The following is a 23,716-nucleotide window of genomic DNA, read 5'->3' as shown; positions in this document are numbered from 1 at the left end:
TCTGAGTTCATGTGAGACCTGCCCGTTTGTGGAGTCTTGTGTTTGTCCCAGCCGAGCCAGTTGTGTGTAAGCATCGCTGTCTCCCTGGGAGACGGTGACTCTTCACAGATCAAGGCCAGCACCTTTGAATTCAGGGCACTGATGGGCTCACACCAACTGCACGAGATGTGCTCACGCGAAGTATGTGCCCACTCCTGGGTTTTTGTTTCTTTCTCTTCAGGTGTTGCTGGAAGAGGCCAAGGATTTGCTCTCTGACTGGCTGGATTCTACACTTGGCAGTGACGTGACTGACAATTCCATCTTCTCCAAGCTGCCCAAGTTCTGGGAGGGGGAGTTCCACAGAGACATGGAAGCTCTGAACGTAAGTGTCACGATGCTCTCATGCTGGCTCTCTTGCACTAAGGGCCCTGGTTTCTGAATTCCTGTTTTGGCAAAGCTGGCTCAATTAAGTGGCCAAGTCAACATTGAACTTGAGTTGGGGGGCATAATGGGCTTTTTGTTTTATGAATTGGGGACGTTTTTATGGAGCGTGTGTTTTTCAGAAGGGAAAATCCCAGGGCTTTCTCATGTCTTGCACAGGTTCTCCCTCCAGATGTCTTAACCCGGGTTAGTGAGTATGTGCCCGAAATCGTGAACTTCGTCCAGAAGATTGTGGACAACGGTTACGGGTAAGCACAAGGGCCCTCCCTAGGGAGGGATGGGCTGCAGAACATCGCACAGGGAGGAGCTCCCCAGCTCTGAGTCTGAGTTCGGGAAGCAGAGGAGCAGGTGTTCTGGGGCCGCATAGCTAGAAGTTCCCAGCAGACCCTCCTGAAACTCTGGGCCCCACCCAGGGGCTGAGGAGCATGGGTCTGCACTGCCCTGGGGGCCATGGTGAGAACCTAACCCAAAATCTGCTGGGAAGCTCGGCAGCCAAGACCCTTGGTCATGAGGCCCCAGAGCTGCATAATGGTGAGTGTGAATACTGCTGGGCCTTCACAGACATCAGTGCCATTGCACGGACGTTTTGAGAGCGCTAGTCCTGGTGTCATATCCTGAGGGAGAGTGCGTTTCATCAGCATCTATTGCTTGGCTATGATTTTAGTGACTTTTTGTTGGCGAGTCCGTTACACACTTCCCTGGCCCATATTGTCTCAATCTCCAAAGTAAGCATTTTCAGAAATGGCCAACAAATGGGAATGCAAACAGGAACCCGGTTATCTGTTTGTAGTGCTCAGTGCTGTACCGTGCCCCTGCTCCCGGAGACCCACTGTGTCCAGCCTCAGGTTGCTTCCCTCCCACAGGACCTATGCTGGCTGGATGAAAGAGAAACGAGAGGTTGTGGCAGTGCCAGGAATGGGGCAGACTCTTAAGCATTAGCGCTGCTTCTCTCCCCACTTAACACAGACTACTGTGAGGCAGCATAAGAGGCTGTGCCAAGCTGAGAGGCACGGGCAAGCCGAAGCTCAGAGAGGACGGGTCATTCCAGACTGGAGTAATCTGGAGTGCTTCGTGGAGGCCAAGAGCCTCAGCTGGGCCACGCTGAGGGTGTGTGGACATTCAGGGAAAGGCAAGGCCACACAGGAGTGAGGATGGCAGCAGCCCTGAGCAAGGCGGGATGGGAGCTGCATGGCTCACAGGACGGCAGGCAGAGGGATGAGCTGCCCAGGGCAAGCAGGCCGCCTCCTCAGCGGGATGAGCCCTCGTGTCCCACTCAGTCCAAACAGCTGATACCGTTTTCAGTGGCCACCACAGAGAGTAGATAGGCCACAGATTTCACAGTTTTATAGCCCTGCTTTATTTTGTTACTGTCATCCTGCTGAAACACTTTTGGGTCTGTTAGATTCCCCTCACCCAATTCCTTTTTTGTTTTCCAGCTATGTCTCCAATGGGTCTGTCTACTTTGATACAGCGAAGTTTGCTTCTAGCGAGAAGCACTCCTATGGGAAGCTGGTGCCTGAGGCCGTTGGCGATCAGAAAGCCCTTCAGGAAGGGGAAGGTGAGGAGGGCATGCCTGAGAGCACTGTGGGCTCTCCGTCCTGGCACAGCTTGGGTGTGTTTACTCTGCATGGCCACGGAGGCTGCGCTGAGCCCACCCCTCAGTCTCTTGGGAACACTGGTTTTTCACCTGAAGGAATTTTAGGAGTTTTCTACACTCACCATTATGCAGCTCTAAGACCATGAAATGTGTTTTTTTAATTGATACATAATAATTGTGCAATTTACGGGGTACATGTGATGTTTTAATACATGCACACAATGTGTAATGATCAGGGTAATTAGGATGCTCATCATCATAGACATTTGTTTTTTCTTTGCATTGGGAATGTTCCAGATCTTCTAGCTATTTTGAAATATACAACAAATTTTTTGGTAACTGTAGTCACACTACTGTGCTGTTGAACACAAGAACTTATTGCTTCTGTCTGTGTGTTTGTGCCTAGAAACCAACCTCTCTTCACTCCCTCCCCCTGCTCTGACCCTTCTCAGCCTCTGGTGACCACCATTCTACTCTGTGTCTCCTTGAGGTCCACCATTTTTTAGCTCCCACATAAGAGAGAGAACATGTGATATTTGTCTTTCTCTGCCGGGCTTATTTCACTTAACAGAACGTCTTCCGGTTCCATCCATGTTGCTGTAAAAGACAGAATTTCATTTTTTTATGGTGTGTTATTTTATTTTATTTTTTTTTGAGATGGAGTCTCGCTCTGTCGCCCAGGCTGGGGTGCAGTGGCCGGATCTCAGCTCACTGCAAGCTCCGCCTCCCGGGTTTACGCCATTCTCCTGCCTCAGCCTCCCGAGTAGCTGGGACTACAGTCGCCCGCCACCTCGCCCGGCTAGTTTTTTGTATTTTTTTAGTAGAGACGGGGTTTCACCGGGTTAGCCAGGATGGTCTCGATCTCCTGACCTCGTGATCCGCCCGTCTCGGCCTCCCAAAGTGCTGGGATTACAGGCTTGAGCCGCCGCGCCTGGCCTATGTTGTGTTATTTTTTAAGAAACAAAAGACAGTAAACACAGCACTGTCTTGAGAAACATAGTGGCCCCTGGGGCCTGGATTCTCAGGCTGGTGTTTGCTGGCTGAGCATGTGAGGTTTAGGGGGATTGTGGGGTGCCGGGATGTGTGCTGAGTGATGCATATTTGACAACAGCCTCTGCACCCATCTGGATCCAAATGCTTCAAACACAGATATTGGGCTTTTTATAGACCAGGCAGAATTATATTGGGAACCGTTTCATTGGCGTTTTCTTCATGTTTATTCCTTAAGTGAATCTGGGGACACATCCACAAGAGGCAAGGTTGGAAGCCTCCCCGCAGAGTGGGAATTCCCTCAGTGTGCCAGGGCACGTTCTGTACCCCCACCCCGCCTGCCCTAGTGTTTCTGGAAGACAAATTTGGCCATAAAAATGTTCATACTTTTTGATCTAATTTAGGTCTCTATCCTAAAGAAATATCAGAACCTAAAATAAAGGTGCAGTGGCTCATGCCTATAATCCCAGCACTTTGGGAGGCTGCGGTGGGCGGATCACCTGAGGGTTGGGAGTTCAAGACCAGCCTGGCCAACATGGTGAAACCCCATCTCTACTAAAAATACACAAATTAGCTGGGTGTGGTGGTGCATTCCTGTAATCCCAGCTACTCAAGAGGCTGAGGGATGAGAATCACTTGAAGCCGGGAGGCAGAGGTTATAGTGAGCCAAGATAGTGCCACTGCGCTCCAGCCTGGGTGACAGAATGAGACTCTGCTTCAAAAAAAATAATAATAAAATAAAACCGCACAACACAGACTGAGAAAAGATAGAGGTAGCCAGGTTAACATGAAGTATCAGACCCATGGCATTTTAGGCTCCAGGTTTGTGAGTAGAGGGGCGGGTTTGTGGTGATAAAATGCCTCAGCTCTGAGAGGACGCAGCTTGAGCCTCTGTGGACCAGAAGCCTCCACAATCCTAGAACCAGAGTGGACACACCCACATTTCACACACTTCCCAGGAGTTGACAGATCAAGTAGGCCAAGAATTAATATGGGTATGGAAGGTTTGAAATACAGTTAACAGGCTTGGTTTGAGAGCTGAGAACTTCGCACTCAGGAATTAAAGAACATCCTTTCCTTCCAAGAACACAGAACCATACGCCAGGCCACAGAAAGAGATTTCCACAAATCCCAAAGAACTATTTTCAAGGAGACCTCATTCCCTGACCACGGAGCAATTGTATTAGATAACAACACTTGGCCGGATATGGTGACCCACACCTGTAATCCCAGCACTTTGGGAGGCCGAGGCAGGAGGATTGCTTGAGCCCAGGAGTTCAAGACCAGCCTGGGCAACATAGGGAGACCCCCTTTCTGCAAAAAGTTTAAAAATGAGCTGGATGTGGTGTCTATAGTCCCAGCTACTTAAGAGCCTGAGGCAGGAGGATCACTTGAGCCCAAGAGGTCGAGGCTGCAGTGAGCCCTGATTGTGCCATTGCACTCCAGCCTGGTCAACAGAGCAAGACTGTCTCAAAAACATTAAAAAAATTTTTTTAAATAAAAAAGATATCAACACTGACAGGACATCTGAAGTGTACAAACTTGTCTGGGCAGTTGAAATCATGCTCCTGGATAACTCGTAGGAAAGAAAACCACGATGGGAAGTAAGGGGTGTTTAAGCAGAGTAGCAGCAAAGCTGCCACACACCGAATCTGGAGAATGCCTCTAAAGCACCGATTAGAGGAAATTGATGTTTTTAAATGTAGTTATTAAAAGACAAAGATTAAAAATAATTGAGCCTCCGGGCACAGTGGCTCACTCCTGTAATCCCAGCACTTTGGGAGGCCAAGGCAGGCGGATCACAAGGTCAGGAGTTCGTGACCAGCCTGGCCAATGTGATGAAACCCCACCTCTACTAAAAATACAAAAATTAGCCAGGTGTGGTGGTGCTTACCTGTAGTCCCAGCTACTTGGGAGGGTGAGGCAGAAGAATCGCTTGAACACCAGAGGCGGAGGTTGCAGTGAGCTGAGATCGTGCCACTGCACTCCAACCTGGGTGACAGAGAGACTCCATCTCAAATTTAAAAACAGGAAATGAGTGAGCTAAGCAGTCAGTCAAAAAGTCGAGAAAGGAACAAGAAGAAGTGGAAAGAAATAGGAGGATATAAAGTAAAATCAGAGATTAAAGAAACAAATAATTGTAAAAGCTAAAAGCTGATTCTTCTCAAAAAATAATATAGAAAAACCCTTAGCAAGTTTAATTAATGAAAGTAGAAGATTAAAAAACATATTAGGGCTGAATTATAGCTCATGCCTATAATTCAGCACTTTGGGAGGCCGAGGCAGGAGGATCACTTGGGGCCAGAAATTCGAGACCAGCATGGGCAATGTAGTGAGAACCCATCTCTACAAAAAATTTAAAAATTAACTGAGCGTGGTATCGTACACCTGTAGTCCCAGCTACTCAGGGGGCTGATGTGAGAGGGTTGCTTGAGCCAGGGAGGTCGAGGCTGTAGCGAGCTGTGATTACACCGTTGCTCTCCAGCTGGGGTGACAGAGCAAGATCCTGTGTGTGTGTGTGTATGTATGTATGTTTGAATAACAAGACAAAAACGGAATGTAACTATGGATATAGTCGAGCGTTTCTTAAAGTCCTTAGAGGAAGCCGTGAATAACTCACACTGCATTTGACACTTAGATGCTGGGAGGAAACCGGCAGCGCATGGGAAAGATGGGAGTGGTAAGTGGAGCAGTGCCCTCAGGTCACGTGGTGAAGGAACGTTCCGGAGGCAGCTAGAGCACACTGACTCACCACTTTATGAAGAATTTTGCTATGGGCCCCATCTAGGCTCTTTTTCTTAAATATCATTTATTCTTGGACCCATTTTCTTCCAGAATGACTTCAGCATTGGTTTAAGTTCCAGGAAAGGAGTAGAATCTAACAGCAGATACGCAGGACCAAAGAGGGACATGGATTTCCACCCCTCCACAGTCAGTGATCAGACCTGAGCACATGACCACCCCCGCAACCTCCCCCCACCGTAGGGAGTCATAAGGAGTGTAGCCTCAGCTCTGTGCAGTCACGTGCCTCTAGCCATGGGGACTCTAATGGCAGAGGAAAAGGGGAGGGGTGATGCTGGGGCCGGCGTGGTCCTAGCTGATGACAGCTCCTCCCGCCGTCAGGTAAGAGGGCCCACCAGAGGCCGATGGGCCCTGCAGACCACTTGGGAAGGCCTGTGGCAGGAAGGCCTAGTGCAGGGAGGAAGCTCCCTCGATGGGAGAGAACAGGACCCTGTTGTGCTGGTACGAACCTGCTTGTAGGGTCAAAGCTAGAAACACTCACTCTGCCTCTGGGGAGAGAGACAGGAAGTGAAACCAAGAAGGAGAACTTGAAAGAGATTGTGTTGTAACCGTAATAGGTCTGTTGCCCAATGCATAGTGAGTCAAAATACCGGGATACCAGGGGTTGCCACAGAAGAAGTGTAGTAATTGCGTGGTGAACAAATGGAGATGGGAGGAAACCTCAGATCCGCCTCCCTGAGAGATTTGTGGAGGGGTTTTTAATTGGCCTGGACAGGTGATGGGGATTGCTGGTTGCTGGGGAAGTGAGGGGTGAAGTCGTGGGACAGGGAGGTAAACCGCATTTCTGCGACGAGTCAGTTCCTTGGTGCAGGTCTTCAGACCAGTTGGCGGCTGCTGTCCTGCTGGAATTCAGAATCTGAAAAATACCTTAAGTAATTCTTGGTAAAAAGGCCCAGGGTCAGAGAGTCTATTTCTAGGAACAGTGGTGGAGCAGGTGGTCAGCGGGTTGTGTGACTCTCAGTTAGTTAGAGCTGCAGGGAAGCGGGTGGATGTGCGCTACACCTGGCCGGTGACCGGCCTCGTCATTCTGCCTGTAACCTGGCTTGGAATTCTCATTAACCCTATGAGGGCAGTTGCAGTGTGACATTTGCTGGAGGATAGGGTATTTGTGGGGAGGGTCCTGTGTTCTCTGTTGTAAATTTTTTCAAAGTGTATTTTTAAAAAAATCAGATATAAGCTTTCATAAGTAACTTCATAATAATGAAAAATTAAAAACGTAAATGTACATTTTCTATCAAAGAGCATCTAAAAGAGAATGTCATAAGCCATATCAAATTGTGCTTTCGCAAAATTGTCGATGGCAGAACGGTGAGGGGGTAGAAGGAAGCTAGGACAGAGTCCTTCTGTGTTGGTGGATAAATCTGGTGGATAAATCAGAGGTTTTTTGTTTTTGTTTTTGTTTTTTTTTAAATCTGGGATTCAGTGCTCCAAAATGTTAATAGTAGTAATTCCTAGGTTAAATGATTATGGCAATTTTTTCCCTAGTTTTCTTTTTTTTATCTTCCAAATATTTTACATTTAGTACATACTTTATAATCATGAAGTTGGTGTTTTAAAAAATATATTTAGCAGTACTTTTCCTCTTGACTCTGTTTCTCAGGGCAGCTTAGGTCTGTTGCCTGATTAGGTACCTGAAAAGTGGATTTGTTACCTGGAATGATCTCACTGCAGCCTCTTCAAGGTCACCTGAGTTAGAACCCTAGGTGGAGTCTGTTCTTCCTCCACAAGGGGGTGACAGCACCTAAGGCAGCCCTTAGACCAGGGACCAGGAAAGGCTGCAGCAGCCAGGCAAGACCTGGAGTGGGTCCTGGCAACCCTGTGCCTGCAGGGAAGGCCTCTGCTCTGCCCATTCATCGAACAAAGGGTGATTCTCTGTGTGGCCTTTGGACTGGCTCACAGGTTTTTGTGTTCACAGCAGCTACTCTTTTCCATTGGTCCTGCATGTACTGTTGAGAGAAATCTGCAGTGATGGTGCATTCCTTTTCTGGGGACTCAGACCATCTTGTACCCTGAGTATCAGGTGGCTGAGTGTCACCAAGTCAATGCATGGAATTCACCCAGGGCTTATTTCTCACCCCTCCGGCAAGGCATAGACTGTCTCGTTTTTTGTTGGCCGGGTGATCATTGGCTTTGTCTAGGAAATAGAATTTGTGCCAAGAGTAGTACTCCCCTTTTCTTATGGCCTTCCTGGACTGTTCTTTAGTTTCCTTCACCTTTTTTCCCCTTACAAATACGCAGGGACAGCAAGTGTCCTCTTCACCACTGCACTGCCGCCAGGTTCCCTGCAGTAGTACACGGCAGCTTAGCTGCGTCCTTGTATCCCCCGGAACCCGTAAGCAAGTAGTCGTGCAGGCCATTGACATATTGGCCCCACCTGCGTGAACCAGGCAGGATCCCTGAGCCACGCCCCAGTGGGCTGTACCACTACGTCACCTCCTAGCTTTAGCCCAGAGTGCTGTCACCTGTCCTAGACACTGGTGGGCTGATGCTGTGAGAAGGCAGCAGGAAGGAGAATGTCTTACGGACACCCCAGATGTGGCCTCAGGTCAGCCAGGTCTGCTTGGACACTGGTGTATACGCTGGTGACTTTGGGGCTTATGAACCATTTTGTAAATCTAGACACTGGTCAACACCAGAATCTGGTAATACATAGTAAACTTGAAGAAGCGCTTGAGGCAAATTAATAAACAGAAGTTGGTCAGAAGGACTGACCATCAGGCACCCAGAATGGCCTTGAAGTGAGACGCCTGGATCTGTGGGCGCTGCTGAGTGGCCTTGCCTGGCGTCCCTCGTGTTTGTGAAGTGAGACGCCTGGATCTGTGGGTGCTGCTGAGTGGCCTTGCTGAGTGGCCTTGCCTGGCGTCCCTCGTGTTTGTGAAGTGAGACGCCTGGATCTGTGGGTGCTGCTGAGTGGCCTTGCTGAGTGGCCTTGCCTGGCGTCCCTCGTGTTTGCGAAGTGAGACGCCTGGATCTGTGGGTGCTGCTGAGTGGCCTTGCCTGGCGTCCCTCGTGTTTGCGAAGTGAGACGCCTGGATCTGTGGGTGCTGCTGAGTGGCCTTGCTGAGTGGCCTTGCCTGGCGTCCCTCGTGTTTGCGAAGTGAGACGCCTGGATCTGTGGGTGCTGCTGAGTGGCCTTGCTGAGTGGCCTTGCCTGGCGTCCCTCGTGTTTGCGAAGTGAGACGCCTGGATCTGTGGGCGCTGCTGAGTGGCCTTGCCTGGCGTCCCTCGTGTTTGCGAAGTGAGATGCCTGGATCTGTGGGTGCTGCTGAGTGGCCTTGCCTGGCGTCCCTCGTGTTTGCGAAGTGAGACGCCTGGATCTGTGGGTGCTGCTGAGTGGCCTTGCTGAGTGGCCTTGCCTGGCGTCCCTCGTGTTTGCGAAGTGAGACGCCTGGATCTGTGGGTGCTGCTGAGTGGCCTTGCCTGGCGTCCCTCGTGTTTGCGAAGTGAGACGCCTGGATCTGTGGGTGCTGCTGAGTGGCCTTGCTGAGTGGCCTTGCCTGGCGTCCCTCGTGTTTGCGAAGTGAGACGCCTGGATCTGTGGGTGCTGCTGAGTGGCCTTGCTGAGTGGCCTTGCCTGGCGTCCCTCGTGTTTGCGAAGTGAGACGCCTGGATCTGTGGGTGCTGCTGAGTGGCCTTGCCTGGCGTCCCTCGTGTTTGCGAAGTGAGACGCCTGGATCTGTGGGTGCTGCTGAGTGGCCTTGCCTGGCGTCCCTCGTGTTTGCGAAGTGAGACGCCTGGATCTGTGGGTGCTGCTGAGTGGCCTTGCCTGGCGTCCCTCATGTTTGCGAAGTGAGACGCCTGGATCTGTGGGTGCTGCTGAGTGGCCTTGCCTGGCGTCCCTCGTGTTTGTGAAGTGAGACGCCTGGATCTGTGGGTGCTGCTGAGTGGCCTTGCTGAGTGGCCTTGCCTGGCGTCCCTCGTGTTCGCAGGGGACCTCAGCATTTCTGCAGACCGCCTGAGTGAGAAGCGCTCTCCCAACGACTTTGCTCTGTGGAAGGCCTCCAAGCCCGGAGAACCATCCTGGCCGTGCCCTTGGGGAAAGGTGAGCGAGTGGCCTAGAAGGCGTGGGGCTTGGGCAGGGGCACTGGCACCAGCCGCACTCTCAAGTCCCCGGCAGAGGCCGCCCTGTGTGTGAAGGGTGTTGTCACTGGGCCGGAACCTGGTGTGTGTGCAGCACAGACTGCCTGGCCCCAGGGACCTGGACATCATGGAAACTCCCTGAGTCTCTGGACAAATCACTTCCCTCCCGGGATTTCTGTTTCCTGGCCTGTAAGTGGAGACGTGATCGGAGTAGACCCCCATGGAGGCTTCTTGGTTCTTGTGTCCTGTGACTCTGAGTATTCCAGGCCCCAGGGTATAGGATGCCCTCTGATATTCCCGGTGACAGCAGTTCTCGACTGGAGGGTAACCTAGGAAGGGACGTGACCATCTGCAGCTGTCAAGGGCTCAGAGGTCTGGATGTAATTCACTAACTTCACCTAAGCCTCAGCTCACACAGGACTGGTTTATGAACTTCACCAAAGAAGGCTATCCTTAGTCCTTTTTTTTTTTTTTTTCCCCCTGAGATAGAGTCTTACTCTGTCGCCAGGCTGGAATGCAGTGGCGCGATCTCACCTCACTACAACCTCTCCCTCCTGGTCCTGGTTCAAGCGATTCTCCTGCCTCAGCCTCCAGAGTAGCTGGGATTACAGGCACATGCCACCATGCTCAGCTAATTTTTGTATTTTTAGTAGAGATGGGATTTCACCATGTTGGCCAGGCTGCTCTTGAACCCCTGACCTCGTGATCTGCCCGCCTCAGCCTCCCAAAGTACTGGGATTATAGGTGTGAGGAGCCATCTCGTCCAGCCTTCCCTTAGTCTTTTCATGTGTGGGATTTAACGCTTATTCCAATAAAGTTCAGAGGGTTTAAGGGCCATCAACTTGGAGTGATAAATGATAAAGGCCTGGACACGCGGGTAGGCCAGTCGGTTACTGTGTGTTCGACTTTCTCCAGGGTCGTCCGGGCTGGCATATCGAGTGCTCGGCCATGGCAGGCACCCTCCTAGGGGCTTCGATGGACATTCACGGAGGTGGGTTCGACCTCCGATTCCCCCACCATGACAACGAGCTGGCGCAGTCGGAGGTAGGCGGAGACAGGGTCCCCTTGTCAGCTGCAAGAGCACTGCAGTGGAGGAAAAGTCAGCCCGGGCCTCGCCTCAGGAGGGCCTCTCTCACTAGCACTTGACACCTTCCTCAGGGCTTGTGGAATCTGAACCCTGATCATTTAGTGTGGTTGCCTGCATTGACAGCCTGGCCTTTGGCAACAGACTGGCCTGGATTTGAACCAGTTGTGGTACCTGCTGGCTTATTAACCTGGGCTCTCCTTCCAAGCCCTGCCTGCACCACCTGGGAAGTGCAGCTCCTGCCTGTGGACAGCACCCACAAGGCAGCAGACAGTGCAGGTGGCAGGAGGCGGCCCCAGTGACACATGACTGTTGATGTCCTATGTCTCTTTCCGCACAGGCCTACTTTGAAAACGACTGCTGGGTCAGGTACTTCCTGCATACAGGCCACCTGACCATTGCAGGCTGCAAAATGTCAAAGTCACTGAAAAACTTCATCACCATTAAAGATGCCTTGAAGAAGCATTCAGGTATACACTGGCTTCTCCCACAGACCCTACCCACCTTCTCATAGATGTGTAATGGCTGTAGCCCTCGGGAAGATAAGGGCGTCGCTGTCTTGTGTCCCCCTGTAGCACGGCAGTTGCGGCTGGCCTTCCTCATGCACTCGTGGAAGGACACCCTGGACTACTCCAGCAACACCATGGAGTCAGCGCTTCAGTATGAGAAGTTCTTGAATGTGAGTTCTCAGCCCCTTCGTGGAGGTTGGCAGAGCAGCCTCCCCTGCACAGTGGGCTCCTTGTGGAGTGGTGTGCAGCAGCCTCCCGATGCCTCTAATGGAGACCAGCGCATTGGTGAAAGCACCTCCATGCTAGTGGGTAAAACAGGTTCGGGACCGCTCCTGAAATGGCCGACGGCTCAGCGGAGTGGACGGAGGCCTCATCCTCCTAGTCACTGCAGTGCACGTCCTTCTGACTTGTACTTCCCACCAAATGAGCATCCGTGAACCTAAAGCAAGAACATGTTTCTGTCAAAGAAATATCTTTTCCTTCCTTTCTGACCACTTGCATAATGTCAGTGTATTCTGATCTTTCAGATTTTTACCAAAAGTAAAATCACAGCAGTAGAACAGTTTTATCAGATATTTCAGGATAGAAAAGTTGTCTAAATGCTGTTAAACTGGTTTTTCTAACTTCAGGAGTTTTTCTTAAATGTGAAAGATATCCTTCGAGCTCCTGTTGACATCACTGGTCAGTTTGAAAAGTGGGGAGAAGAAGAAGCGGAACTGAATAAGAAGTAAGGTGGTGCCTTTTCTTTGGGATTTTCTAGCATGCCCATGTGCTATGCCTAGCCTCGCATCTTGGCCACCATGTGTCCTGGACTGCCGAGGAAGGGCTGGGGACACTGTCGTACATTGTGCAGAATTCATTCAGGATAGGCGGCTCTGCTAATGGGAGCTGCTCTGATTGTTGAAGTGCATGGAGAATTTATTTTTTTTGTTTTTTTTCCTTTTGAGATGGAGTTTCACCCTTGTTGGCTAGGCTGGAGTGCAATGGCATAATCTCGGCTCACCACAACCTCCACCTCCCGGGTTCAAGTGATTCTCCTGCCTCAGCCTCCTGAGTAGCTGGGATTACAGGCGCCTGCCACCATGCCCAGCTAATTTCATATTGTTAGTAGAGACGGGGGTTTCTCCATGATTGTCAGGCTGGTCTCGAACTCCCGACCTCAGGTGATCCACCCACCTCAGCCTCCCAGAGTGCTGGGATTACAGGCGCTGTAATCCCTGTAATCTGCACCTGGCCACATGGAGAATTCCTATGGTGTGTTATCAGGTCTGACTTCACATTCCTTCCTCTTTGTTACTCAGCTTTTATGACAAGAAGACAGCAATTCATGAAGCCCTCTGTGACAACGTTGACACCCGCACAGTCATGGAAGAGATGCGGGCCTTGGTCAGTCAGTGCAACCTCTATATGGCAGCCCGGAAAGCCGTGAGGAAGAGGCCCAACCGGGCTCTGTTGGAGAACATCGGCCTCTACCTCACCCATATGCTGAAGGTAACCCAGGCCCCAGGTAGGCATATCCCTCAGCCTGTGGAGACACAGGAGCCAGGCCCCAGGACTGGGAGAACAGAGGCCTCTGGTGCCCCCCAAAGCTGTGCCTGGTGCCCAGCACCTCTGAGTCGTGGAGACGTGCTTCCATCCACGTGTTTGGTTCCTGGTGTACTTTTCACGTGTTAGAGATGACACCCATAAGCACAGCATAGCTATAACCTATAACCTATAACACTTTGGGAGTTATAACCACCTGTAACCCCAACACTTTGGGAGGCAGGTGAGTGTATCACTTGAGCCCAGGAGTTCAAAACCAGCCTGGGCAACATAGTGAGACCCCATGTCTACAAAATACATTAAAAATTAGCCAGGTATGGTGGCAAACACCTGTTATCCAGCTGCTTGGGAGGCTGAGGTGAGGGGCTCGCTTGAGCCCAGGAGGTTAAGGCCATAGTGAGGCGTGATTGTACTACTGCACTCCACCCTGGGCAGTAGAGGGGAGACCCTGTCTTAAAAGCAGACAAAAAGAAGTGACAACCATATAGTTGTCCCTTACTCAGAGCTATTTCTTTCCTTTGCCTCAGTTTCCCTCTACTCCCATCTTGGAGTTTGAAAAGCAAAACCAGGCCAGGCGCGGTGGCTCATGTCTGTAATCCCAGCACTTTGGGAGGCCGAGGCAGGTGGAGATCACGAGGTCAGGAGATCGAGACTATCCTGGCTAACATGGTGAAACCCCGTCTCTACTAAAAAAAATACAAAAAATTAGCCAGGCGTGGTCGCGGGCTCCTGTAGTCCTAGCTACTTGGGAGGCTGAGGCAGGAGAATGGCGTGAACCCAGGAAGCGGAGCTTGCAGTGAGCCAAGATTGCGCCACTGCACTCCAGCCTGGGCGACGGAGCGAGACTCCATCTCAAAAAAAAAAAAAGGAAGAGAGAAGGAAAACCAGGGACAAGGCCTCCTCTCTGAAGACATCCTATGCAGAGCCCTTCCCCGCAGTGCACGTTGAAAGGCCAGCAGGGCCTGGACTCACCCCCCTGCCCTCTCCTCCTCTTTCCTTGTTGTCGGGCTCCAGTGGCTTCTGGCTGAAACAGAGCTGCAGAGGGTAGCTGTGAGTCAGGGCCATCCTGGAACAGTGAGGGCACCCTCGGGCTCATGTTTCTGGGGCTCCTGGAGCTGCTGCTTCCGTCTCTTTCCTGGTTTTGGGGCACCCCCTCCCGTGAATGAGGAACACAGCTCATGGCTGCTCACCACATGCGGGCTTCATTTCCCCACAGCTTCAGGTCCCATCTGTTTCTTTTCCTAGATCTTTGGGGCCATAGAAGAGGAGAGCTCCCTGGGGTTCCCGGTTGGAGGGTCTGGAACCAGCCTCAATGTGAGTAGCCTACAGGGTCCTGCCTTCTGCACCTGCTCCCTCCCCACGGTCTACTGCTCTGTGCCCTCCTGAACTGCCCCTCCTCTGTCTACCCACCCACACCAGACCCTTCCGGGTAGCGCCTCGGGCTGAAAGGCAGATCTGGCTCTGAGAGTGCTAAGTGTGGTCAGCTGCCCTGCCAGTGTGGAGGGTCTCTCTCGGTTGTGACTGTTGGTTCAGGGCACTTTGCCATTGTGCTGTCCCATGAGCTTAGTCTTGGACCCCAACTACATAGGCCACTGCTTATTTGCATTTTGCTGTGGCCACTTGGCATCATGAACTCTCACGTGACTTTGTCACATTTGCTGATCTGTATTCAGTAAACGCTTCATCGAAAGGCTGCAGAGTTCACAAACAGCACAGAGTTTACACTAATGGGGAGATACACCACTGTCTGCCTCAGTCCCCATGGGGCTGGGCAGATGCCCTACCAGGCCCAGTCCTGACCCTGAGCCCAGGTCGGTCCACATGGCCTGAGCCAGAACCCCCTGCCCCTAGAACTGTGGCCCACAGGTCAGGGGGAGGTCATCCTATAGAGCCCCCTGTCTAGTGGGTCTGTGCAGTGAGAAAATCTACCCAGAACACCCTGACTGTCCGTTGCTGGCTTCCATTTGCAGTTGGCATGTGAGCAGACACTGTCAGTCATATCCCTCTGCTGTAGAACCCTGTCCCCTCTGACATGACCACAGTCTGGCTTCTTCAAATGGACTTCCACCCCCTCCCAGGTCAAGAATGCTCTTTAACTATTCGATTAGAATGCAGATCTAAATATTTAAATATAACAACTGTAATTTTAATTAAAACAGGAGCTTAGTACAAAGTGAAAATGCAAAACCTTTTTAAAATCCTGTTTCCTAATGACAAGTGGTGTGAAAAGCCCCCATGCAGATGGAGCTTACAGATGCTCCCCCAGGAACCAACTTGCAAAGAGAAAACAGTCCGTGTTGTAAGAAGTCCTGCCAGAGCGCCTAGCCTGTGTATCTGGTGCCTTTTGCCAGCCTTAGCACTAGCTAGCTGTTGGTGTAGTATTTTTGAGACTTCCTGATATGAACCTTCTTTGGTGCTTTTAAGAAAACCCACATAGCTTCTTTGTTCTCTTGCGCAAATGATACTAAGATATTTATTTTCTTTAAAAACAAAAAACCAAAACATACCTCCTGGGTTAAAGTCAGCCTGCCTTTGAACTGCAGGGTTTTTCATCTTAATGGCTGCTGTGGTTGGTGGGGGGTGCCTTCAGTGTGCTGTGTACACGCATCTGCATCCCCCAAGCAGCCTTGTTTGGCCTTTGCAGTCAGCTGATTGGGAAGAAGCAGCTGTGGCGAATGGTGAGCCTGCTGGCAAAACGTCCTGTGCCCACACATCATGGCCATTTGACATTCATGGATTAACTTCCAAATCCAAATGGTTTTAGGAGCAAGCGAGGCAGCTCCTACATCTTGTACCACCTCAGTGTTGCCACACAGCCACCTGCTAGTGTGCTCAGGTGGGGGTTGCAGCCCCAGGCATCCTTGAGACAGACCCCTGCAGCCATTCTGAGAGCTCACCTCCAGTGCCCCTAGGGCTGGGGCTGAGCCTGGCAGTGGGGTCCTTCCCTGAGGCTTGTCTGGGTTGGCTGTGTGATCGGTGGAGATACAGATCTAAAACCCCCAAGAAGTCCAAAGTTCAGATGCAGAATTGGATGTAAGGGAGCTTGGCTTAGACTCAAGGGCTTGTTAACCTGCCTGACTTTTGCACTTGCTAAATTTGTGTGTTTTTGTTTTTGAGATGGAGTCTCACTCTGTCGCCCAGGCTGGAGTGCAGTGGCGCCATCTCCGGTCACTGCAGCCTCCGCCTCCCGAGTTCAAGTGATTCTCCTGCCTCAGCTTCCCAAGTAGCTGGGACTATAGGCGTGCACCACCATGCCTGGCTAATTTTTTTTGTATTTTAGTAGAGACTGGGTTTCACTATGTTGGCCAGGCTAGTCTCGAACTCCCAAAGTGCTGGGATTACAGTCGTGAGTCAATGTGCCCAACTAGCACTTGCTAATGTTTTTGTTTTGGTTATTGAGCTGCTGAATCAGCTAAGGGGCAGGGAGCAACCTTGCTCAAAAGCCTAAAACCTTTTCTGTCCTGTTAAAAAAAAAGGGAAATGCTAGCCCAGCGTGGTGGCTCACACCTGTAATCGCAGCACTTTGGGAGGCTGAGGTGGGTGGATCACCTGAGGTCAGGAGTTTGAGACCAGCCTGACCAACATGGAGAAACCCTGTCTCTACTAAAAATACAAAATTAGCCAGGCGTGGTGGCACATGCCTGTAATCCCAGCTACTTGGGAGGCTGAGGCAGGAGAATTGCTTGAACCTGGAAGGCAGAGGTTGCGGTGAGCCAAGATCGCCATTGCATGCCAGCCTGGGCAACAAGAGCGAAACTCTGTCTCAAAAATAAAAAGGGGGAAATGCTTTGGGAGGCCGAGGTGGGCGGATCACGAGGTCAGGAGATTGAGAACATCCTGGCCGACATGGTGAAACCCTGTCTCTACTAAAAATACAAAAAATTGGTTGGGCGTGGTGGTGCGTGCCTGTAATCCCAGCCACTCGGGAGGCTGAGGCAGGTGAATCTCTTGAACCTGGGAGGCGGAGGTTGTAGTGAGCTGAGATCACACCACTTCACTGCAGCCTGGTGACAGAGCAAGACTCTGTCTCAAAAAAAAAAGGGAAATGTAGTAGAAAGGTTTTTCTATCCTGTGGCCGCCTCCCCAGTGTTACTGTGGGTAGTGAATCTTAGTGTAGCTGCTATTGTGCATGTAGATAGTAGGTACTTAATGGAGTTCATTAATCTTAAACAAGTGTATGTGTGACCACAGATCAGACGAAAGCACGGCCCGGGAGCCGCCAGCCTCAGCATAGGTAAGGCCCCAGCCTGGGGAGTCATGTCCTTGGGCCCCTTAGGAAATAGTCCCTCCCAGAGATGGCCGCTCTGCAACCATAAAGACAAGCTGTTTCACAGCAGCGTGTCTGACCTAAGAAAAGCAGGGCCTGTCAGCAGCTGGGCAGAGCGGCTGCAGAGCCCACCTGCTGCAGTAGAAAGGAAGCTCACTTCATGCTGTCTGACCTGAGAGTCTGTGTGACTTGCACACCTAGCAGGGACCGCGCGTCGGGGACGAGAGCATCCAGGCTCTGGGATGCCGGTCACAGCTATAGTGTGCACAGCAGCACTGCCCATGGCAGTCCCTGCCCTGTGTCATGGCCGCTGAGTTATTGTTCAGTTATGAATATAGGAGTGTGAGCAGCTCTCAGCGAACCAAAATTGTTCTTTCCACAGCTTGAGTCCACAGTCATGCCCTACCTTCAGGTGTTATCAGAATTCCGAGAAGGAGTGCGGAAGATTGCCCGAGAGCAAAAAGGTGAGGACCAGTTGCTGGAAAGAGTGTGGGAGCCGTTCCCCTCACTGGGCTCCCTGGACTCGGGCGTCTCCCCCTAGGCACTATGGCGTTCGGGCCGGATCATCCTTTGTGAAGGCTGCCCTGTGCACCACAGGGTGTTGAACGGCATCCCGGGCCTGGACCCACCAGGTCCATTAGCACCACACACCCCAGTCACCACAGCCCTGCCTGTCCCTGCAGGGCAGACTCCTTGAGTGAGTTCAGCTGAGTGGGCACTGGGGACCAAGGATGTGATATGATGGGCCAGGGTTGATTTGCCTCTCCTTCTCTGAGCTGAGACAGAATGGAGGGCCTTCTGACCAGCCCAGTCACCACCTGCCCTTTGGCTCATGCTGCGGCTTATTTTTGCTCCTGGTGACCTGGTAGGCTGGGTGCGCTGAGGTGTGGCTCGTCCCTGCTGCAGAGTGGAGCTGAGGTGGAGCTTCCAGAGTTCCCTTTTCTGCTCAGGCATGCCAGATGAATGCTTGAACTTGGGGTTCACACCGTGGCCCCTCACTGTCCATAAGCAGCCATTCCCTCACCTTTTGACATTTCTGAGATGTGTGTGGTTTAAGACTTAGAAAGTGCTGGATCTGAGCATTCATTTTGAGGGCCAGTTTTTAAAAAGTGTTAAACCCAGCAACAAGCAGCGTCAGTCAGGCCTTTGCTTCTCACTGAGTAGTTCTGATTGGTGAGTAACAGCACAGCTGGGAACACACACTGAGGACTTAGGATGTGCTGGGCTCTGCCTACTGCTTTCTGCACATAGCCTCATTGACCCCCATGATCCTCCAAAAGAGGAAAGCAGAGCCCCAGCCAGGTCACACTGACCTTGAATGCTGCTCCATCACCTGCTGTGCTATGCTCCCTCCCCAGGGGGCCTCTATGTTGTGGGAAGTCAGACCTAGGATCCACCTGGTCCCCATCTGTGCATAGCCCATCATGGAGGGTCACAGTGGGGCAGCATCCCGGCAGGGCACGCTGAAGATAGAGCAGACAGAGACCCAGCAAGCCTCTAGGAGAAGCTGCACCTTGAGGAAGGTCAGGAAGCCTGGGCAGGTGGAGGGGCCGAATCCGGGCCTGTTTCAGGCAGGGGACAGCGGAGCAGGAGGCGGGAGGGCAGGAAAGAGTTTCGGGAGCTCCGAGCTCCACAGGCTGCAGTACAGAGTGCAGGACACCGGGTGAGAGGAGAGGCTGGCTGGGCTGCTGGGCTGCCACAAGTGCTCTGTGGAGAGGGGCCTGGGCCTGACCAAGCCCCTAACAGGCCGCGGTGGGTGCACTTGACCTGACCAGGTAAGCACCATCGCCTCTCTCCAACACCTGATGCCCTCAGCATTTCAAAGCACTTGAATCAAACGGAACCAAGCCTGGACCAGCCCATTCAGGACCAGCGCAGGGCTCTCCAGCGATCTTGGCAGCATTGACTTAGCGACATCGCTGGGGTCATGGGCTTGGGAAGACCATTCTTGGAGGCAGCCTGGGCATTTCCATCTGCCTTCTGGGGAACATCGAAGGCCGAGCCCGGGCCCCAGGAACCTGCATCACACAAGACTGTGTGTGTGGCCTTGGCTTCTCTGGCATGCCAGAGCCCCAGGAGGGCGCTGAAGGGGGACTGGCCAGGCACAAGCTCGTGCTCTGTGGCACTGACCAGGACAGGGCTTGCTCAGGCCTGGAGAGTGGCACCAGCCAGCCAGCATTGGAAGTGGTTTGGTTTTGCTTTCTGTTTGCTTTTCACTTTTGTTTTGTTTTGTTGCTTGGAGCAGGTAGATGGATGATGTGGCCCCAGGTTAAGATGGGGGTGACCCCTACCCTGTACATCATCCCATATGTGCCTTGTGGGCCAGAGACCCTGGGGATCCAGGGGCTCAGACCTTCTGATGGGGCAGCGTGTTAGAGGTGGCTCTGGTGCAATCACCCTGTCTCCCCAGCAGCAGCAAATAGTGACTTTTTTGTTATTCACTGTTATCTCATGGCTGGCCGAGGAGAAAGTGAGTGTATAACAGACTCGGGGTGGCCCTCAGATCAGCTGGGATCTGCTTGGCCCAGGCCAGGTGCTCCACAGACGAAAAAGAAACCGTTTCTCCTGGAAACACCTCCATGGTCTAGTCAGCTAGAGAGCACAGGCCTGGCAAGGAGGGCCGTGGGTTCAGGGTTTGACCAGGAGAGAGGCATTGAAGTGAGAAAGCCAGGGGCTAAGCCAGGGTCCTCTGCACTGGCGAGATGATGCCATTTCCCCATCGCCAGTTTTTGTTTTCATTGTGTTAAAACACACAGCTCAGTGCCATTAGGGACATTCACAGTGTTGTGCAGTCGCCACCATCTGTCTCCGGAACTCTTCCCTTTTCCCAAACTGGAACTCTGTCCCTGTGGAACAGCAACTCCACATCCCCTCCCTCAGCCCCTGGTGCCCACCCTCTACTTCTGTCTCTGTGGATTTGACTACTCCAGGGACCTCACATGAGTGGAGTCACACAGTGTTTGTCGTGTGTCTGCTTTATTTCGCTGAGCACAGTGTCCTCAGGTCTATCCATGTCGCAGCCTGTGTCAGGACCTCCTGCCTTTTTAATGGCCGAATCATATTCTGTCAATGGATGGACCCTGATCTGTCTATTCTGTGGATGAATTCTCATCACCTTTGTGTTATCTTTGTAGCCCACGTTTCTCTTCAGTAAATCCCTGGTGATGATGTCACTGTCTGCTCCTCTGCCCCAACTCTGCTAACAGAAGCCACAGAGGCTAGCAATGGGTGATCATCGGAGCAGGCACCAAGAAGCCTCCCAGGCCACACTCCCTGTGGGAAAGGGACACACGCCGTACCCCTCAGGCCCACACCAGCCTCTGGGTCTGGATTCTGAGGAGCCGAGGAAGAAACCTCGTAGCCACTATGGCACCCAGCAAAGGAAACTGTAGTCCCTGGGTCAGGGGCCACTCACGAGGGCACCTGCACCAGCTGCCACACCAGAAGAGGTGTGCCCGTGCCTGGCATCTGCACTTAAGCTCTGTGAACACAGGTTCCTGGAGCGCCAGGGAATGCCCACCATGGGCTGGGCCGGGGGCAGGAGGCAGGACACTTGCTGGGGAGGCAGCAGTTACACTGTAGGTGTTCAGGCGCTGTGTGTTCCCCTGATGCTTCTGAGGAGCTGCTCACTGGCAGGTGGCCCCGATGCACCTTCTCCTTCTCAAATGTCACGGAGACAGCCTCCTACATTCGACAGGACTGTGAGGCTGAGCAGCTGGCACAGGTGCCCTTGTGGGTAGCCCCCGACCCAGGGACTACATTTTCCTTTGCTGGGTGCTGTAGTGGCTACGAGGCTTCTTCCTCGGCAAATCAGAATCCAGACCCAGAGGCCGGTGTGGGCCTGAGGGGTATGGCGTGTGTCCCTCTCCCCCAGGGAGTGTGACCCAGGAGGCTTCTTGGTGCCTGCTCTGATGATCACCCATGGTGGGTGGGCTGGGGTGCTGGCCTTGTGGCCTCCCATGACACCCGTGACAGTAACCACGGGTGCTGGCTTGCCTTCCTTCTAATGAGGGTGCTGTCCAGCGATGGCTTTCAAAGACTGAAAGGCAGGCACCTACCTCAGCTCATGCCCTAGTCAGCCCCTCCTCAGATGGCTGAGGAGGGCCCGTTCCCAGGAATGATACTGCGGACAAATATAAAGGCCATCGTTCCCCTAGGTTCCTGCCTGGGGAGGTTGAAACTCAGGAAGCTGCCCAAGGTGGCTGTGCTTGTGGGCAAACCCAAGGATATGCTTTTTTTTTTTTTTTTTTTTTTTTTTTTTGAGACGGAGCCCGTCGCCAGGCTGGGGTACAGTGGTGTCATCTTGGCTCACTGCAACCTCTGACTCCCTGGTTCAAGCGATTCTTCTGCCTCAGCGTCCCCAGTAGCTGGGATTACAGGCACGTTATACCACACCCAGATAGTTTTTGTATTTTTAGTAGAGCTGGGATGTCACCATGTTGGCCAGGATGGTCTCGATCTCCTGACCTCGTGATCCACTCGCCTCAGCCTCCCAAAGTGCTGGGATTACAGTCGTGAGTCACCATGCCTGGCTGGATATGTAAATGTTCTATCTAGCAGTGAATGAAGGTGCGGGGCGCCCAGCAAGGAGCTGTAGGGGGTCTCGGTCATGAGGATACAGCAGGAAAAGGACAGATGAGAATGGCAGCATGCGCGTGGTCAGTGCTGCCCAAAGTCAGGGCAGGCAGGAGGATGGGGTGGGATGCCGGGGGTCCCAGCAGGCTGCAGGCAGGGCACCTGCCCACCTAGCACAGTTGGGTGCAGCAAGCTGAGGGGCCAGAAGAAAACTAAAGGGTGTGGTGATTCCAGCAAACCCAAGGTCAGATTTCAGAGCAGAAAGTTGTCACTTGGAGAGCAGCAAGCATCCATCCTGTCGATGTAGTCTAGGAGATGCTGTTGTATCACCCAGTACTCAGGAGTCTTTCTGAGATAGGTTGGCATCCCATTTACCCTGCAACACTGAAAAACTCCTTACGTCCTGTTCCCCACCTGGGCGTTGTGCGTGGGCTGGGGACGGGGAAAACCTGGGCAGAGCAGAGGCATGGGGGGCGTCTGGTAGAGACTGCGTGAGGAGCCCCTCAGGAGAACCGTGGGATGCCGGGCAAGTCTGCAGTGCTGTGCTCTGAAGCCAGTCAGCCACAGACACGTGGCTTTCCAAGTGAAGCTCCCTCCCCGTGTGATGGAGGTCATAGCCGCTCTCCCTGTCATGCTTCCCTTCACCCTCCCAGCTGGGCTTGGTCCCCAGTCAGAGGCAGAGGTGAGCACAGTCTTGGGAAGCAACTTGTGGTCCAGCCCCACTGCTCACCCCTGCCTTTCCAGCTGCATGCGCTTCAGCCCTGGGAGGCCTGATTCTCACAGAGCCAGAGCTCTTTAGTGGTCCTGGGACTCAGCTCTCCTAGGTCCTGGTCAGGACCCCCATCCCAGTCCTGTGTGCATTTGGGAACCAAGTCCGTAGGGGCTTGAGTCTAAACGGTCCTTCCGTAAGAAAACTGATTGTAGCACCAACAGAGAAACTGCCTCAGATGAAGAGTGTTAGCACCCATAGGGACTCCCAGGCCTGTCCTGACCCTGCCCCTGCTATTGGCCCAACTTGTGTCCCTTTCCTGGAAGAACCGCTTCCAGCAGCCATTGTGCTATGCTTCCTCCCGGCTCTGCCCGGCACCGCCAGAACAGCCCCTGGGCTTACGGGGAACACTAGTCTCTGGGCTTCTGCAGCCGATCAAGCTGCCGGCCCCTCCCTCCCAAGCACTGGAGGAGGCACTCGTTCTGTGGACCCCGGCCCCTCATGTCTGACGGAACTGCTCTGCTTTCCTTGCAGTCCCTGAGGTTCTGCAGCTCAGCGATGCCCTGCGGGACGACATCCTGCCCGAGCTTGGGGTGCGGTTTGAAGACCACGAAGGTGGGTGAGCCCTTGCTGTTTGCTATGAAGTTACCAGGAGCTTGGAGAGGTGTCACAGGGAGAGCTCCTGGGGCTGGGCCGAGGCTCATGCATCATAATTGTTGATGCAGAATCCCAAAGTGGCAGCCCCGTGGGTCCCCCAGCACCATTCCTACACTGGCCAGCCTGGCAGGGGCAGGGGAGCACCCTGTAGCTCCATCCCACTGCGGCGTGTGGTGGCGTCACCTCCCCTGCATGTCATCTCCCCTTGGGGCCTGGCTGCCTACTGGCCCTGTTGCTGCTGCCTCTGATGCTCTCAGCTAAGGAAACCAGCCTGTATCCTGTACACTGTCAACAAATTTCATGCTGTCCTCCCACTTGGTAGAGGTTTTTTTGTTCTACAGAAAATTAATTTTTTTGTTTTTTATTTCTAATTTTTATTTATTTGTTGAGACAGAGTTTCGCTCTGTTGCCCAGGCTGGAGTACAGTGGCGCGATCTTCGCTCATTGCAACCTCTGCCTCTCGGGTTGAAGTGATTATCTT

The 23,716-nt window shown here is 52.5% G+C and overlaps 1 protein-coding gene across 6 annotated transcripts in view; it reads left to right on the top strand.

Annotated features, from left to right (window-relative positions):
* Positions 1 to 23,716, top strand: part of CARS1 (cysteinyl-tRNA synthetase 1) — a 56,866-nt gene that overhangs the window by 28,106 nt on the left and 5,044 nt on the right. For 5 of the 6 annotated variants that reach the window (XM_037998856.2, XM_008010248.3, XM_008010075.3 and 2 more), the window contains 12 exons: positions 221 to 361; positions 580 to 668; positions 1,857 to 1,978; positions 9,739 to 9,851; positions 10,805 to 10,933; positions 11,314 to 11,443; positions 11,549 to 11,652; positions 12,112 to 12,209; positions 12,784 to 12,973; positions 14,273 to 14,341; positions 17,677 to 17,758; positions 23,113 to 23,193. In XM_037998856.2, coding sequence (XP_037854784.2) covers positions 221 to 361; positions 580 to 668; positions 1,857 to 1,978; positions 9,739 to 9,851; positions 10,805 to 10,933; positions 11,314 to 11,443; positions 11,549 to 11,652; positions 12,112 to 12,209; positions 12,784 to 12,973; positions 14,273 to 14,341; positions 17,677 to 17,758; positions 23,113 to 23,193 — 1,348 coding nt within the window. Of the gene's footprint in view, positions 1 to 220; positions 362 to 579; positions 669 to 1,856; positions 1,979 to 9,738; positions 9,852 to 10,804; positions 10,934 to 11,313; positions 11,444 to 11,548; positions 11,653 to 12,111; positions 12,210 to 12,783; positions 12,974 to 14,272; positions 14,342 to 17,218; positions 17,262 to 17,676; positions 17,759 to 23,112; positions 23,194 to 23,716 lie in introns of all 6 variants that reach the window. The other variant, XR_005240532.2, reaches the window with a different exon arrangement.

The sequence above is a fragment of the Chlorocebus sabaeus genome, chromosome 1, assembly GCF_047675955.1.
Source record: "Chlorocebus sabaeus isolate Y175 chromosome 1, mChlSab1.0.hap1, whole genome shotgun sequence".
Taxonomy (NCBI): domain Eukaryota; kingdom Metazoa; phylum Chordata; class Mammalia; order Primates; family Cercopithecidae; genus Chlorocebus; species Chlorocebus sabaeus.
The sequence above is the reverse complement of the archived record's forward strand: the minus strand, read 5'-3'. Positions and strand labels throughout refer to the sequence as shown.